This window comes from Parus major, chromosome 19 (genome assembly GCF_001522545.3).
Source record: "Parus major isolate Abel chromosome 19, Parus_major1.1, whole genome shotgun sequence".
Classification (NCBI taxonomy): Eukaryota; Metazoa; Chordata; class Aves; order Passeriformes; family Paridae; genus Parus; species Parus major.
The window spans coordinates 273554-290924 of NC_031787.1; the positions used below are offsets into that span (position 1 = coordinate 273554).

The 17371-nt window shown below is 52.5% G+C and overlaps 1 protein-coding gene and 1 long non-coding RNA gene across 3 annotated transcripts in view; both read right to left on the reverse strand.

Moving 5' to 3' along the window:
• Positions 1-449: 449 nt before the first annotated feature.
• RNF43 (ring finger protein 43) overlaps positions 450-17371 on the reverse strand; it is a 42258-nt gene continuing 25336 nt past the window's right edge. The window contains exons 3-10 of one of the 2 annotated variants that reach the window (XR_004499843.1): positions 13812-13934; positions 11961-12035; positions 10517-10648; positions 9909-10010; positions 9067-9222; positions 8464-8566; positions 6324-8016; positions 450-481 (exon numbers count right to left, since the gene is read on the reverse strand). Coding sequence is in view for 1 of the 2 variants with exons in the window: in XM_033518908.1 (XP_033374799.1) it covers positions 6335-6387; positions 6502-8016; positions 8464-8566; positions 9067-9222; positions 9909-10010; positions 10517-10648; positions 11961-12035; positions 13812-13934 (2259 nt within the window). In the remaining variant the exon portion in view is untranslated. Of the gene's footprint in view, positions 482-5026; positions 8017-8463; positions 8567-9066; positions 9223-9908; positions 10011-10516; positions 10649-11960; positions 12036-13811; positions 13935-17371 lie in introns of those variants that run through there. The other variant, XM_033518908.1, reaches the window with a different exon arrangement.
• LOC117245287 lies at positions 15309-17302 on the reverse strand. Its single transcript, XR_004499844.1, has 3 exons — positions 16663-17302; positions 16198-16313; positions 15309-15538 (listed from the first exon to the last, which is right to left on the reverse strand). It is a non-coding gene; the product is annotated as an uncharacterized LOC117245287 (long non-coding RNA).

Genomic DNA, 17371 nt, shown 5'->3' on the forward strand with positions numbered 1-17371 from the left:
TTGAAGAAATCTGGCTTTTGACCTAAGTGAGGAAATGAAGTCAGGAGCTACCAGGCCACAGAAAGTAATTTCTGCAGCTTTTGGTCTCGAAGGCTTGTTTATTTTTGCAGTGTTTAGCAAAACCTTCTGTGGCATAAACACACCAAAATAGCAGCTTGCACTCACTCGGTGAGCTCTCCCTGGGAGCCCTGCCCGGCCTGGAGCGATGCCATGGGATGATGAGGGGCTGCCTGTGCCTTCAGAGGAGATGGGGCCTGGAGAGCAGGGCTCTAATTGTGACCATCAGGGCGTGGGGACGTGTCAGGAGACCACGAGCGGCCCGTTGCTCTTGGCAGTCCGTGTCTCAGCAGGGCAGGCTAGGCAGAGCCAGATGTGAGCAGCTCCATCAACATCTGTGTCCACTCCAGCTCCCAGCGAGCAAACAGGCCAGTGTTTTATTAAACTGAGTGTTCATGGACATCCTGAACCTCCTCTTCAGATCCTGCATTCAAAGAAAAGGAGAAAGAAAAGTGTCAGCTACACCTGGCTGAATATTCCCAGGCTCTGCAGTGGCTGGGGCCTTGACCCTGAAATCCAGAGAACACGTGCTGCAGGAAAAACCACTAAATGAAAGCTACTAAAAAAGCCAGTAAGCCACTGAAAGAGGCTCCCCAGGGAATGGTCCCGGCCCTGAGGCTGCCAGAGCTCCAGGAGCGTTTGGACAAGCACAGGGTGGGATTGTTGGGGTGTCCTGGGCAGGGACTGGACTGGACTGGATGATCCATGTGGGTCCTTTCCAGTTCAGGATTTTGCATGATTCTAGGAAGTTTCTCCCAGTTTTCCAGAGGGAGTTTTCTGGCCACCTCCCAGCCAGTTTATTCCTCTAAGGTGAAGTACAATAAGATCTTAAGACACCAAGCTACTCCTCATATAATTCAGAAGAGGCAAGCTAAGGGCACCCCAGGATTCACATCACTACTAGGTGTTTGCTTTTCAGGCTTTTTGATGTTTGTTCTTTGTGAAAATCTGAACAGAATTCAAAAATTATTAGGAACAGAAAGTAACACCAATTCATGTCTCAAGAGCCAGGGGGCAACTGAAACTCCAGGCAATAAGAGCAGAGAGCAGGGATGCAAGACAGCAACGTCACATGTTCCACAGTGTTCAAGAGGTTGTACACATTGCTTCTGAGCCCAGCTCAGACCCAGGCTCTTCCCCAGCCCCTTCTGCCTAGAGAATTATTGACAGGCAGGTGCTGAGCAGTTTACTTGGAACCATCCAACAAAAGGGCTGCCTAAAAAGGTGCACCCAAGTCACAGCTCCAGACAGCCCCTTTCTAAGTCCCTGCCTGTTGTCACACACACCAGACCTGGTCCCTTCCCAGATGTCTCCCAAGCCTGCCCAGAACTCTTACACAAGGTCAGCGCAGCCCAGTAAAGGCATACAGACCTTTTTTTCCCATTTCCCTTTTCTTGAAGGTTTCTGAGATCAATGGAATGAAATGCCCACTTAAGAGATTCATCAAGGGCAATTTAAAAGAACTTTTCAGAACAGTCACAATGAATTCTTGTTGATTATGTATCACCAGCTGTAGGAGCAGAGCCTTGGAAATTAAAGATGTGGGAAGAAAACAAACAAATGAGATTCTGCTTGGAAAAGCGTAGCTAATCAATGTGGGAAAATGAATGCACATGGTGTTATACATGTACACACATGTGTGAGCATGGTCATAGCACCTGGAGACAGAGTTTAAGCGTACCTTGCATTTGTGACTTGAGTCACAAGTATGTGGAATAAGCCATTTCCAACTGCTCCCTCTATCACCAGCTTATGTGCAACCCAAAAAGAGACTGTCCAGCTTCAAGCCCTCTGTGTTCACATGCCTTCAGTCTCAAATAACATTACTAAAATATTTTTTGAAAGCTGTGCCTGCATCAGTGTCCTCTGCTTGTGCTAAGAAAAGATCACGAACTGGGAGAGGTGGGAGAACCTCGGCTGCTGGACTGGCCATGGCAGGGAACAGACCTGGAGCACACCTTGATGACACCACAGAAATCATGTTCTTTGGGTATTAAAGGTGGTCTTTTTCTGCCCTCTAATCCCTTTCCCCCTCCCTAGTAAAGATCAAAGCTGTGACATGAAAGGGCCTCAGGATGAGCAGGAGGGAGGAGAGGGGGAGGATGTGGAGTGCATTGCAGGAGGTGAGATTTCCCAGGGAGAGAAATCAAGGGACTTCATCAGCCTGTGCTGCAGTAATGTGGCTGTTCTGGGATGCTTTCCGGGTTCAGGAAGCCATCCAGCTGGAATTCACTGCCAGTTGTCTGTCTTCCCTTAAGAGGATCCATTAGCATTGCTCCAGGATTGATTCTCCAGGGACACAACTCCCAGGTGTGGCCTTTCCCAGGCAACAGAAGAGACAGGGATGCCCCTTGAGGCAAAGCCCGCCAAGAACGGCTGATGGAGGAGCTCAAGGAAGAGGCATGAACTCCAAGATCATGCAAGGTTCTTTGGGATCATCCAGAGCATTATTCCTTGTGATGCCAGTGCATGGCACTGCCTGCACAAGTGGAATTTCTCCAGGGGCTGTGGACCAAGGTTCAGCCTCACCTGGCAGCTGGGTGAGGTAAGCACACACCTGGAGGGTGCTGCATCCCACAGGAGCACCAGCAGCTTCTGGAAGCCCTGGTTTAGGAACTTCCTGAGCCAGAGGGTGGATTTGCATCTCTGCATTTGCTACCTCTTGATCTGGGCTCTCAAAACCATTTTACTCCTGGCATCTACATCCCCTGGGCAACCAGCACCAGTTTCACTACACAACATGTGTTGCCTTTTGGGTGTTTTAAAGCTTCTTGTTCCTGTTTGATGCCATCAATTACTTTGTTCTAAGTACTCTCTTATCTGCCTTCTCCTCTGCTCTCCTAATTTCATATCCTCTCTTTCATATCCTCTGCTAATCACTTTTTTTCCCACATGAAGGTCTCGCCATTCTATTTTCTCAGAAAAACCCACTGCTGGGATTACACCAGATACCTTTCTGCCCTCCTTCCAAGCCTGATTTCCCTTTCTTTTTCCACCCTTTTTGGTGATCAGGAGCTGTGAGATCACCAGACGTACACACCTGCATAGAGGCACTTTCTGCTTGTCCCACATCCTTCCCAGCCAGCTAATGCTAATGATGATGATAATAATAAAAACAATAATGGTAACATTAACATTGTGATTTTTACTTAAAAGTGCCTCTGCTCGTGTGTGGCGTTCTGTGCTGTTACAGGGGATTTCACCCACCATGCTCTCACCCAACAGCTCAGCAGCAGGAGATTCTCCTCTAACACTGTATCCAGTTTTAATGCTGACATCCTGATGGATTTTATATGTTACACACTTTGCTATCTTCTCTCCTTGTCCAGAATATTTATGAGCTTGCTGGAAGGTTCAGACAGTTGGAGAACTCCACTTTTCACGTTCTGTGAGTAATAACCCCCTATTAAGCGTGACCTGCACTCGTCTCCTTTTTCAGTGAGTTGTTTACCTGTGAGGGCACCTTCCCTTTTATCCTTTTAGAGCTTCCTTACCCTAAAAGATCAGCCAGGTTTTATCTCTCCCTACAAAAACTGGGCTGCCTCCTCCCCTAGTTTTCACATTCAGCCATGTGCCAACAAGTCAGACCCTGTATTTGAATTTTTAACGATTTGCTTGGCTGGAAAGTCAGGCTCATCGTTCTGTGGCTTCAGCTATTTCCAGCTGATATTGCCCTCAGCTCTTCCTCCTGGCTCTGGGCATGGATAAGAGATTGCAGTCCACATTCAGGATTTATCAGCTGTGTGCTTGAGCCCTGCAGGATGCCCAGTGGGTAATCTGTACCCCTGGCAATTTGTTACTCTCCACTGTATTTCAAAGTGCTCAAACTGGTGATTTGATCTGTGGGATCCTGCCCCCCCTGCCCTGAATAGAGCCAGGTGAGAACCTCCCCAAGCACTCCCCTGGTGATCACTATGCAATAAAGGCAGTTTGCTCTTCTGCTCTGCACTTACAGCCCCCGACACCCCTCAGACCCATGTTACTCCCTAGGTCTGAAGAACCCCAGGCAGCCTTCTCCCTTCTGATGGAGCTGAAAACATTTGCATTAATAGTCTGTTTTACACAAGCTGTTCACAGAAATATTCCCTGGCCTGTCTCCATGGCTCTGCACTTCACTTGGCATCAGCTCTGTTCTGATTTTCTTCTCCAGCCAAGCCTTGGCTTTGGAAGAGCAGTTTCCAAGTGTCCCCCCTGCCCTTCTGCTTGACCAGCCCTTTTTCTGGGGCTGTCGATGATCCCTATGCCCAAAAGCATCTTTTGACTGCTTATTTTAGCAATATTCTCCTAAGACTCTCCTGTCTATGTAGGCTTCTCTTTGCAGCCTGTGCTGACAAAGTCTTGTAACCCTAATGCCACCCTCTTACTTGGGGGCAATTGGGGATTTTCGTGTCACTCCTCACTGGCCTTCACACTCTCCTTAGTGCAGTGTCTTCTCTTCCATGCCACCAGAACAGACACACGCTTCTCCTCTCTGTAATTTCACCCAGGAATTACAGGGTCCTGCTGTTTGCTTTTCTTTTAAACTGGGTTTCTGAAAAGTTTATGTCAAAACTTTAATTTAAAGCTGGGCTTTATAATTCATTCACTTATATTTTTAGCCTTATGCCATTTATCTGGAGTCAGAGATGCATTTTTCCTTGGTCTCCCTGTCTGTGTTTTGTGTTCTGCTTGCATGGGACTGCCTATTGAGATTGTTCTTTGCTCTTTTTTACTTCTTCTCTATTGATTTATACCTTTCCCAAGATAAAGAACCAATGTGATTATAACTCAGAGAGTGTGTTACGTCAACCAACGTTTTCAGCTTGGTTGCTTTTCTGCATAAGCCCTGCACAACCTCTGTGCTCTTTCCTCTGCTCTTAATAAAGTTAAATCCTGAATCTATGTAGTCTCTCAACCTTGCAATGGAATTGTGACTCTCTCTCTGGCTCTGAGAGCATCCACAGAAGCAAGTGCAGTAAACAGACACAGATTCACAGCACTTGCAGATTGTTGGTCCTTTTATCTGCTGGAATGGGAAGAGGGAATGAAGGCTTGGTGTGCTTGGCAAAGCAGCTGGCACTGGCTCTGGGTGGGGTCAGAGGGTCATCAGGAGGTGGGCACACACTGGGGCCACTGGGACCATTTCCAAAGAGACAGAAGCATCCCAGCATGGACCTTGCAATGCCCAGCACCCCGTGTTAGGTGCAGAGACTCCTGCTCTTGGAGCCCTCCCAGGTTCATTTGGGAGCTCAAAGCAAGCCCTGAGCAGCCTGCCCTGAGCCAGGAGGGCTCTCTCCATGTGGGGTACCCTGGGAGGGCACTGGCACTCAGAGCTCCCTGCAACCAGAGACATCTTTGCCCTGATGCCTCCTTATCTCTCCAAACACCAGCATCCCTCCAGGCCTTGCAAGAACCTCCCTATCACCTATCTGCAGTGTCAGGCACTCCTACACCTGGGAAAAATATCTGTTCCTGGGAGTCTGGGAGGCCAAAGGCTGCAGGGAGCCAGGCCCGTGCCCATCCAGCCTCCCCTGCCCCACTGCCTCCTCAGCACCAGGAGCCTGGGCGTGGGGTGGGGCTGGATAGACAAGCACGGGGAGGAAGTTATTATCTCTGCAGCACAATGGGCACAGTGAGTCATGAGTTTAAGGCCAGTGTTTTAACAGAAATTAGACAGCCAGATCTGTGTTTGGTACCTAAATCAAAAGGATTTGCCCGAGGACCTGCAATGAGTCAGTGGCAGGGAGAGGAAGGGAGCCAGGCTCTGCTCCCAGCCAGTGCCTGCCCCTGCTGACTCAGAGGTTGCTGCCTTCAGAGGACCTGAGAGAGCAAGACCTGGGAGCTAAACTCAGGTTCCTTCAAAGACACTTGTCTCAAAGGCATTTTCCCTCTCTTTGTGAGAGACGTGCAGCAGTTAGGCTGAGGGCCAAACTTTAATTACATCTGATTTCCAAAAGACACTAAAAAAGCAACTCCCACGCAACAGAGGCAGGTGAGAAATGAGGGATGTGCAAATCCAGCAACTCAATTAGTCTGTTCTACTACCCCGGGCCACACACACTTCCTTTCTCACTGATTCCAGTTACCTGGGCTTGGCTAAAACAACTGGAGCCCAGAAAGCCTTAGTGGTAACGACTCTGCCAGTAAGACACCCCAGACTGGTGCAAGGACACTGAAAAATGCGCTCCCATGCCTTCCTTTGGGAGATATTCCAGCTGTTTAATTAGAATTAGCCACCTTATTTCTCAGCTGCAGCATTTCAGGGTTTGGTGAACTCTTTAACATACTTGCTCATCATTCAGGCCATCATCCTCACAGGTGAGCTCTGGAATGCTCCTGCAGTCAGTGCTCCTGTAGGAAAACCCATCAAGAAGGTACCAGGTGTCCTGGCAGCTGGAGTTCCTTCAGCAAACCACCTCCCTCATTCACCTGCTCGCTACCAGGAGAGGCGAAGGCCAGACTTACCCTGACCACCCTTGTGAGATGGGCAGTGAAGGTGGACACTCAGACCGTGTCTGGAGGTGCCCATCCCTGAGAAATCTGCAGGAACTGAGCGATTTTTCTCCTGTCCTGACAACCCCTCCTCCTGCTTCCTCAGCTCGGAGCTGGGCTGTGGCACCAAACACTTCCAGAGCGGCCGGGAGCCGCCGGGCATGGGAGCGCTTGGGATCAGGGGCTGGGCTTCGGGACAGCAGCGGTAGGGATGGCCGGGAGGAAGGTGAGTGTCACAGGCTCTGGGCTTGGCTGAGTCCTTGGGCAGGAGAGCAGGGTCGGGCACCAGGGGACACTTTCTTTTCCTTCGGTGATGCCTGCTCTGTAAGCTGTGTCTGGGGGCCAGCGGGACAGGGGGTGTGCCAGCTGCTCCCAATTGTCTGTTGGCATCTACACTGAGGTCCAACCTGTTTGGAGAAGTGGAGGGGGCGTGAGGGGGGTCCCAGCCTTCCTGGGGACGGGCTGGCTGTCCTGCTGGAGCTGCCTCCTGCAGCACGGCACCGCTTTCCAGAGGCTGCTGAGAGTGATGGCTTTTCTCAGTCCTCTTTTGTGTACGACCACTGTGGAAAGCAACCTTGGCCCCGGAGTAGCGGGATCTGCGTGGCCCCGGCCCCTGGCCGGCTCGCCCAGGGGGACACTCGGGGTCCCGCCTGTAGTGGTGGTGCTGGTGGTGGTGGTAGTGGATGTGGCTGAGCACCTGGGGCTTGGCTGGAGCAGCCCCCCTGGGCACCATGAGGTCCAAGGACCGGGGCCGGCTCTCCCTGGGTGGCCGCAGCTGCTCCTGGCCGCGGTCGGTGGCGGGGCCCTCAGAGCTGCAGTACACGAACGGATCGTAGTCGCTGCTGAGGGAGCTGCGGAAGGTGGAGCAGCTGCCGTGGATACCCTGCAGGCTGACGTCCGTGCAGTTCAACATGGAGTCACTGGAGGAGCCGTGGCAGGGCCCTGAGCTGGAGTCGCTGCCCGGCCCGTCGGCCAGGTAGCCGCTGTGCTCCGTGAGATAGCTCTCCCCAGAGCCGCTGCTGTTGTGCTGCTGCCCGTGGCCAAGCCCCCGGCGCAGGGCGGGCGCGCGGTGCTGCTTCTGTGCCAGGGCTGCCTTGGGCATGCAGGGGGGCTGAGGCTGCACGGGACACGTCCTGTGGGGTGCCAGCGCCTGCCCGCATGCACAGGGGTTGGGGAGCTGCTGCCCCAGCGAGCCTGGGGCCAGCGAGGCCACATGGCCACAGGCCAGCAGGGAGGTGGCCGGTCTGTAGGGCATGTAGTGGATGGTGCCAAAATCCAGCTGGGAGAGCTCTGGAGAGTGGAAGAAGGGGTTGCTGTGGGCTGGCTCTGGGGGCAAGCTCCTGAGGTTCCTCTGAGGATACGCGTGTGGGAGGTGGTAAAGGGCATGTCCTGGATGCTGGCGGAAAAGGTGGAGTCGTCGCCCAGGCTCCATGTCCTGAGGGACCAGCCTGGAGCTGGCAGCCATGGCCTGGTCCCCCGAGTCTCTGGCTGTGGAGAAAGAAGGGAGTATCCAGCACACGTTCCACAGCCCAGCTGCAGCAACCCCTGCACCGATGCTCCACTGCCCTCCCACCACGGCCCCGCGTCCCACACGCACTCTGCAACTCCTCGCTGCCACCTCCAAACCACCCTGATGCTCCTGCACACTCAGCGCTCTCCCTGCTGCTGCAACCCCCAGATCCCACCTTCCCTTCCCCACAGGTCACAGGACTGGAATCCCTCTCGGTGCAGGTCCCAGCCCAAGCCCAGCACTTCACTGTACCCTGGTGGGCTCAAAGGCAAGGGTCTCCTCTCCATGCACACAGTCCCCTGCCCACTCCATCCACAGGGACACAAGGACCTGCTGATCCATTTCCCAAGAGTAACTGGAGCTCCTGGGCACAATCCTGCACCCAACCCTGTCCCCAGCCAGGAAATGCTGTGTCTGAGCCCTACCAAGAATATTGAACATGCAAAGTGGACACGTGTGATGTTGCTGCAGCCAAGGGTCAACACATTCCCGATGGAACTCGTGAGAGCACGAGATGATCCGCAGTTCCTAGAAAGAAGTGGAGAGGAGGAAGATGAGCAAGGAGAACCAAGTTCCAAGACCTGGATGGGTCCTTCTTGATGGAAGTGAGCCTTGGAGGACAGACAGATGTCTAACAGTGAGGGATCTGCAGCACAGCTGTGCATGGAGAAGGCTCTGGAGCACCTCTGGTGCTACTCTGTGAACATCCAGAGAGGTGCAAGCCCTCGGGAATAAAGAGATTTCAGGCTGGGTGCTCTGGAGCAGCAAACCAAATTTTACCCTATTTCAACATGGGCATTTTACAGGCATTTTACCCCACAGCCACAGCTGGAGACCTGCCTGCAGACACGACCTCTGCAGAGGCATTACAGCCCAGGGCAGGCACACCTCCATGGATGCAGTCCCTTTCCAGCACTCAGGAGTTGAGAAGGAAGCATCTCACAGCTCCTGCCGTGCTCAGCTCCCCCTGCTGACCCCCGACCGGGGAAGCCGGAGCCACGCGTGGTGCAGCCCTGGCCAAACCCTACCTGCCCCTCGCTGAACTCCTCGAGGCAGATGGCACAGACCGGGGCAGAGCTGCAGCTGCTGGCCGAGTCCCAGCGCGGGGCCGGCCGCGCCCGGGGCTGGTAGCGGCGCGTGGCCAATTGCCCGATGGCCTGCAGGGTCTGCTGCTGCACCGAGTCCTGTGGAGACAGACGGGACTTGAGGAGAGTTCAGCCTTAGTCTGCCCTCCCGTACTCAAAATGGGGTTATCAGAAATCTGGGGACAATGCTCATCTGCAGGGATGACTTTCTGTCTAAACTGACTCAGCCAGAGTAGGCTTTGTCATGAGCAGGAGACATCTGGCCCTAAACATTCAAATCACTCAGCAGTGCTGAATTTTTGATCCCCAAAGGATTGTCTCTCTATAGGACAAATGGGACAGTCTCAAATATGGAAATACATCTGATTCTGGAAGATGATTATTTCAATTGTTAATTTCTATTAAGAATACTAAATCATACAATCATAGAATCTTGGAATGGTTTGGATTAGAAGGGACCTTAAAGCTCATCTTATTTTACTCCCCTGCCATGGGCAGGGACATCTTCCACTATCCCAGGTTGTTCCAAGCCCTGTCCAATCTGGCCTAGGACACTGCCAAGGATCCAGAACAGCCACAGTTTCTCTAGACAACTTGTGCCAAGGGCCTCACCAGCCCCACGGGGAAGAATTTCTTCCCATATGTAATCTAAATCTCTCATCTTAGTTTAAAACTGTTCTCCCTGTTCGATCATTATCCGCCCATTTCCCCTCTCAAAAGGTGTCTGTTCCTGCTTTTGCTGTATTCCTGTTTGCTCAGTCATGTCTGCTCCATCAGATCCCCACCTGAGTCCTGTTCAGTTGGCACTTTGTGCGGACAACAAAAATCAAAATGATGACGACCACAGTGCTGACCACTGTGAGAAGAATCCACACGTCGTAGTCTGGCTGTTGGATGAAACAGGACAGGAATTACTCTTGTGTGGAAATTACTCTTGGTGGGAGTTAGGGGCTAAGGGAATCTCCATCTCTTCTGGACCATCAGCCTTGGGAAGTATCATCCTTAGCCAAGCTCCTCCCCTTACTCTCTACAGATAAATGAAAACACGGTTCAGTCTTTCCTGCACATCCATACAAGAATGGAGTATCTCTGTCTTGCAGCATCTCAGCTCCCTTGAGATCATGGTCTAAGGTAGCACAAGATGAAAAAATCAAGGCTTGGTCTTACTTGAAGAGACAGAGAATCCCCTTGGCTCACTCATGATGTTAAAGCAAAAGAAATAAAGTAAGCTAAAAATGCTTTTGAGCCTTTCCTTGAGCATGTCTGAATGCTACAGACAACTGCAACAGGCCCTGATCTCCAACCCTGAGGAGGAAAGCTCAGCCTCTCTGGGAAAGCCCAGCAGGTTGGGAGGGAGGATAACAGGAGACGGTGAGAATCATGTGTCTCTCACCCAAGCTGGTGGCTCCTTGACCTCTATCTTCACGTGGGCCTCTCTGTTCTTGTTCACGACGCCCATGAGGAGCTCAGCATCGTGGCCCCTGATCAGGACCACGGGCTGGCTCAGGCCTCTGGGCTTCCTCAGCTGCAAAGAAACAAACACAGTGAGGGCTGATCCAGAACAGCCTGAAACAAGGGTGATCCTGACTCCCCAGTCATGTCCATTCCTCATGATGCTTCTTGCAACACTTCAGAGACTGACTGCTCCCCCAAGGTTACACTGTCCCTCTATGATGAATCAATTTTCTTCATTTTCCCTGCTGGTGACTCCTCATGCACAACCAGACATTGCTTGGTGTCTCCTGAGCTCCTTTCAAGGCCCTGTGCAAAAGCTCTTGGTCCCTCCTCTTCCCTGTGGAAGTGCCAACAGCACTGTCGAGTGCTGCCTTCACCACAGAAATGCTTCCTCTGCTCTGGACCCATCCAGTTCCCCTCCTCCCTAAGGACATTCTGCTTGTTCCTTGTGACACCAGCAGTTTTCCACTGTGGTCCAGGCAGCCTGGCACAGGCAGGCCCGAGCCTGCTCTCCTCCAGACTGAGGTGGATCAGGGTGGCCATCAGAGCCAGTAACCCCTTCCCATACACTGCGGGGTACCTGGGAGTGCACAGGGATGGAGACGTGAATGGAGGGGCAGATGGTCAGGAAGACCAGGGAGGCAAGGCTGAAGGCTCTGAATTGTTGATAGGATTTGATACTCTTGGCTTTGGTGTACTGAATGGGAAAGCTGGAAAAGTGGGAGCCAAGGCTCGGGGTAGGGATCAGAGACTGGGATCTGAGCAACCTCAGCATCACCTCACGGGCCTGAATCTGCTGCTGTGCTTCTCTGGCACCAGAAACTAAGTTTTAAGTGCATGAAAGAGCCACAAGGGATGGATCCAGCAAGGAGTCAGCCCAGAGTTTGGATGAGGTCAGGCACTAGCTCCCCTGTCTGCTCCCTACCTAAAGCTGGATGCTTTTCATATCCCTGGATTATCTGGATGGGGAATTGATTCCCTTCCAGAGATGACAACAGTGCTGGGGAAAGGAACCTTTGGAGGTGTCTAAACCAAGGTTAAATCTGCACCAATGGCAAAGCAGGGGGTTGTGACTTTGGCTTGAAAACTTGAGAAATAACCCTTCCTGGGGTACACTGGGCTGTCTGGACTAGATGGGAAATTTATGACTTCCCAAGAGGAAGCATCCAGCTCCTCGCAGAGAAGTCTGATAGACCAGACAATGTTTTTTAAGAGCATGGATGTGCCATGGAGAACCTCTGTGTGGGCTAAGAACCAACACCCAACACCAGCAGCATCCTCCTGGCACCTCCCACTGGTGGCTGGGGGGCTCTGCCCTGAGCACGTTTTGGGATGGGACAGGAGCACTGTGTTTTAGCTGAGGGTATCACTGGGGTCTGTACCTGATCAGCAGCACTTTCATCATCGGTGATGTCGAAAAGGATCGCACGGGCTCCACGCTCCCCTGCCAGCTTTGCCTGTCCAAAACAACAGAAGCTTCAGTGGACATTGTGTACTGTAACCTGTGTCCACGCCTGCCACTGGATCCGAGTCTGCCTCCTGGGTTCTTCCCAGGAGAGAGAAGCACCTGCTTGGACTGAGGAAACCGTTCCCACCTTGGCTCCTGAGCTTGCGTTGGGCTGCAGCGCCTGCTCTTGCCAGAGCCCTGCGGCTCACGGGTGGTTTCTTCCCAAAGTTGTGGAGATGAAGTAGTTGGTGGCCTTGCAGTCACAGCAACACACAAACCTAACCATTCCCCAGTTGTCCACGTGCCAGGTGCTCCCTTGTTTCAGAGCTGGATTTGCTGGGGAGGGACGTGCAGCCCTGTTAGCCATGCTGACCTCCACAGACAACAGAAACTCCCACAGGTCTCCTGTCACCTGGCAGGGACATCAGAGGGCCTGACTCCCACTCACGCTGCTCTCCCTGGCTCCCCCCGTTCAGCAGGGGGAGGCTCAGCTGGAGCCAGGGCTGCAGGTCTGCTCCAGGATTAGCAGTTCAGTGGCTTTCCCAGCAGGGCATCCTGGCACCGCTGTCATGGGACAGTCACGTCTGGATGGACATGGGAGAGCTGGAAGCACCTGCCCAGCCTTTTTCCTCTCCTCTGACACAAGCTGCCCAGCTGGGCCCAGACCATTTTCCACGTGTGAGGAAACTGATAGCTGGCTCATGCCAGCTGGCATCAGCTCTAGAGTCCCAAACTTGGGCTGGGCAACCCAGGAAGGGACAGGCACTGCTGCCTGGCTGCACGTGCAGACAAGGGGAATCAGTCCTGGGATGACAAATCCACCATGGTATCACATCCCTTTCCTTGCTTTTGATGCCACAGCCTCTGTGAAAAAACCCTGCTGCACAGGAGCAAAAACTGGGTCCAAATTTTGCCTGCCTTCTTCAGCTGAGCTGCAGGGAACACGGAAAAGGACCCTGTCCCCATCCTCACCACATCACCACCAGCAGGAAGAAGTGTACAACACTTGTACAAGCATGAAAATAGCCCAACATTTGGCAGAGATACAATCAAAAGAAAAAGCCAATGTCATCCTTATCCATGCAACTTAATCAGTCACAAAGATTTTAAGGCTTAAAATGACCCTTGTTCCTACCTTACTTCCTTATTACCAGAGAATCGGACCAGTGACCTCAGCTTTTGGCACAGGAACTGCTGTTTCACTGATGTGCCTGATCCAAAGCCCTCAGAGATCTCCCAGGGCCCAAAATGTTAGCAAGTCACGACCCACCCTAGTTCACCTGGTCTGCATTTATCTCCACTGCTCAGCACTGACTCTTCTTGTGCCTCATCCAGTGAAGTATTAAGTGTTATTTTTGGAAACAGAGCCACAGATGATGTACTCTGTGTCCACGTTTTCCCACAGGCCAGAGAACAGAGAGAAACACAAATCCCCTCACAGGCCAGGGAGCAACATGAGGCTGTAAAACAGGAGGGGGACAAGGCTGCTGGGCAGCAGAGTGTGGGATGTTGGGTAAGGTCTGAGCATCCCAGAGCTGCTAGGCTGGAGAAACATCACACTTTCTACAAAGTCAGGCAGTCCAAAAGGTCAAGGCATAGGTGTTTGGGCTGGCTGGCACAGCATCTCTCCCGAAGGACCCCTTCTGCCCAGGACCCTGCTCTGTCCTTGTCCTTTTCTCCACTTCCCAACAGCTCTTTCCTAGCCTGCTGCCTCTCCTGCCCTTTTTGCTGCACCACAGGTTTCACTTCCCAGGCTGATGCCATTTCAGGCATTTTTTGTGCTTACCTTGTTGGCCAGGGACAGGCAGGGGTTGGGATCCCGATCTGGCTGTTCCAGCTTGACGATGGTGATGAATCCCGATTCCGTGTGTTCATCCTCGCTGGTGTTGCACAGGGACAGTGGGTGGGACTGTGGGACAAAAGCGAGGGGAAACTCAGATCCTGGTGCTCAGCACTGCAAGGGGGCTCAAGCCCACCCTGCAAACCCACTCCCAGGGTCGCAGTCAGCAGAAGGACCTCAGGGGTTATTATGCTGGACCCCACAATGCTGTTCCAGCTGGGGCTCCCTGATGGAAGTCACACTGCTGCTCTGCCAGATCCTTTCCCAGGACAATCCCTGCCTGGCTCTGTGTTCTCGGGATCCCAACGGTGGGCTGGGATCAGCTGGCAGGGTTTGGACCCACTCTTGGGTGATTCAGCCCTGCAGTTCTGTCCACACCCTGGCCCTGGTAAGACACTGTCAACCTGTGACCCTTGGCATTGTCACTCCATCTGTCTCTGTCACCACATCCCTCCTGTTACAGCTTCAGAGAGGACACAGAGCTATCCCACATCTCATCTTCTCACTGTTACCTTTTTAGGTTTTTTGTATCCTTACTTCTTATCCTTACTTACTCTTGTATCCTTACTTTATGGTTTCTCTTTGTTTTCTACTTTTTCTGTCCACAATGCCACTCCTAAAATACTGAATTTCAATTTTAAAACTCCTCCTTGACACCCTTCCCACTTTATTGCCACCAGTCCCACTACCTTCACACCAACCTGTCCCTCCCAGCATCACTCACAGGTTGCACTGAGCAGCAGAAACATGGGGAAAGCTCCTGGGGAATCAGGCGTGGAGAGGTGCCCAATTCCCACTTGGGAGTCTCATGCAGAAACAGGAGGAAAAGAGGTGACCCTGAGAGGTCATTTAGCACAGTTTGCTGCCTGATGAGGATGAGGAGGGATGGGGCAGGGAGATGAAGTAGATTTTAGCCATGGAGAAGATGGAAATGGCTGGTTGGAAAAGGACAAGAACAGCAGAGTGTTTCAAGAGGCCCAAGGAAAAATTGCCACTTCCATGACTCCTGGGCATGAAGCTCAGCCATCAGGATATGGGGCTTTTTAAATTTACCTGCATAAAGTTTCAAGAGCTGTTATAACAGCAAACACACCTTACCCACATGTGAGTCACAGACAAACACATTCACTGATAACAGATTCTTTATTCTTAGAGAGACTCAGGTCCTACCTCAATGTGCGAACGGCTCAGACAACCATCCTAGTCCCCTGAAGGAGTGGCCAGAGGTGGGAGAGGAGACAAAGGACCTGCAAGGTGCCAGTGCAATACTCCTGTGCTTGTGCCCTTACTCGTGCTCATGAGCTTCACTACCTTTGGCCTAAGTCAAGGGTCAGCAGGGCCTGAGGGTTTGACACAACAATCAAGAGTTGTTGTCCCTAATCAAGAAATGACTGTTTCCCTCTCCTTTTCATTACCAAGCTGGTGAGCAACAAAGAGCAGTGCTGAACCCAAGAGCAATGTTTATTTGATTATCACACGTGCAGGATTAGGTGAAGTCTGGATCTCTTCTGTCGCTCTTCGCAACTCCCTGAAAGGACTTCAGAGCCAGCTGTGGGTCAGGCTCAGGCTAGACTTGATGGTCCTGGAGTGCTTTTCCAACCGAAATGATTCCCATGGGGCTGGGGGAAACTCTCAAACACCCCTCACTGACAGCTCTGCTGAAGTTTGCTCTCCTGCAGACAGAGAAGTCCCACATGAGGGAAGAAAGTGTCACTTCTGTTGGCCCAGCCACCGTGAGGATTGTATGGACTGGCAAGGAAACCTCTGGCAAAGTTCCATAACAATGTCTGGTTAAACTGTCTCTGTCTGCTCCACACATCCATGTTGCAGTATCAAAGGCAAAGGGAGTCTGGTCAGCCCTGACTCACAGCACTAAATGAAAGTAAATGCAAGCTGGCCCAAGTCACGGGAGAACAGCTCATGCTCCTCTGCCTCGAGCACTCTGCAGGATCCCAAATCCCATGGACAGCATCCAGTACACGCTGACCTGTTCATCTCGGACACCTTGGAGGGCCCAGCCTGTCCCCACTCTGGAGCCATCTCCATCCTTGGAGACCCCTTTGACACAACCCTCTGTACTGTCCTGGCAGTGGCTGAAAGGTTAAAGCTGTCCCACAAAACTCACACCAAGTCTTGTCCCTCTGCAGCCCTCAAAGCACTGGCAAAGCCCAAGCTGTGCTGGCAGCTCTCTCACCCCTTCAAGCAGGGAGGTCCCTTGGGACCAGCTCAGGGGTGGCACAAACACACGAAGACTCCTACAACCAGTCCATGAAACACCTGAGACGGCTCTGACCCTGAAAGCAGCTCTGCAGTGATGGACACAGAGACTCACCTGAGCCCAGATCGCTTTACTGCAGCCACTGGGTACTCCTCCTCAACCACCAGCTCTTTACAATGGGTTTGAAAGTCAAAACCTTGACAACTGATGTCAGAAAGAGCATTCTTGATCTTCTAGAAAGAAGAAAGCAGATCTAGAAGATCAAAGACTGACAAGGAAATTCCTTTTGGAGCAAATTAAGCAACAACTTCATCTGAAGCATCACACATCTCCAGTAGGGCTGAACTGCTCCTGGAAAGAGACCAAAGGGCTCTCCACAGGTTGATATGGACTGGGAAATTCTCTAAAACTCTCCTGAAGATGAAGCTCAGCAGCATTTTTGCCTGGAAATGTCTGGACCCTGATGTGACCCTGAAGCAGCACTCTGGCCATTTCTGGAGAAGCCAGGAATGGTCCAGGGAAGCTTTCCCTGTTCCCGAGTGAAACGTTTGCTAGGATTGTACACAGAGCTGTTCTCACCAGGGAAAAGCCGCAGGCAGGAGATGGGTTTGGGGTGGAGGAGCCAGCCCTGCTGAACCTTCCCAGCTGTGCCGGGGAGCACTGCCTGATCCCTTCCCCCTCCATCTCGCCGGGCTCCACCGCTGAGCCAGGTGCAGAACAAAAGAAAGTAAGGATTGAGTTGTTGCTGCAGCGCCGAGGGTTTGAAGGTCAGGCGCTCAGCACAGCGGCCGCTGTAGGGCCAGGCCGCGCTGCAGCCAGAGCTGCTCCTCAGGGCCTGGCGCTGCGCGGCTCCGGCTCCTGCGCGGGCACATGAAAGGCTTCTCTCCAATGTAATAACTGACGGCCTCTTCAGTGCCGTTTGAACTGTTTACAGACCGAGTTAACGATTACAGGCAATGTGTACCTTGGCTGCTGCCCAAAATTCTTACCCGCCCGTCAGATATTATCAAAGAGCCCTTCACTGCTGGCCTGGAGTCCTTCCAAAGCACAGCGCCGAAATGCCGGCGTAGAGGAGGGGCCTTGGGTGCTCTGTCGTGAAACCCAAGCTAGAAAGTCACAGCTCTGGCCTGGAGAGGTGTCCTGGGATCCGGGTGCCAAGTCACGTAGAGACACAGGAGGCACAAGGGCTCCCTGAAACCCCAGGGCCGCGCGTGGGCCCTTCCCTGCGCATCGGCCATTGCTGCGCTGCCTTCCGGGCCTTCACAGAGGACAAACACCACACGAGCCA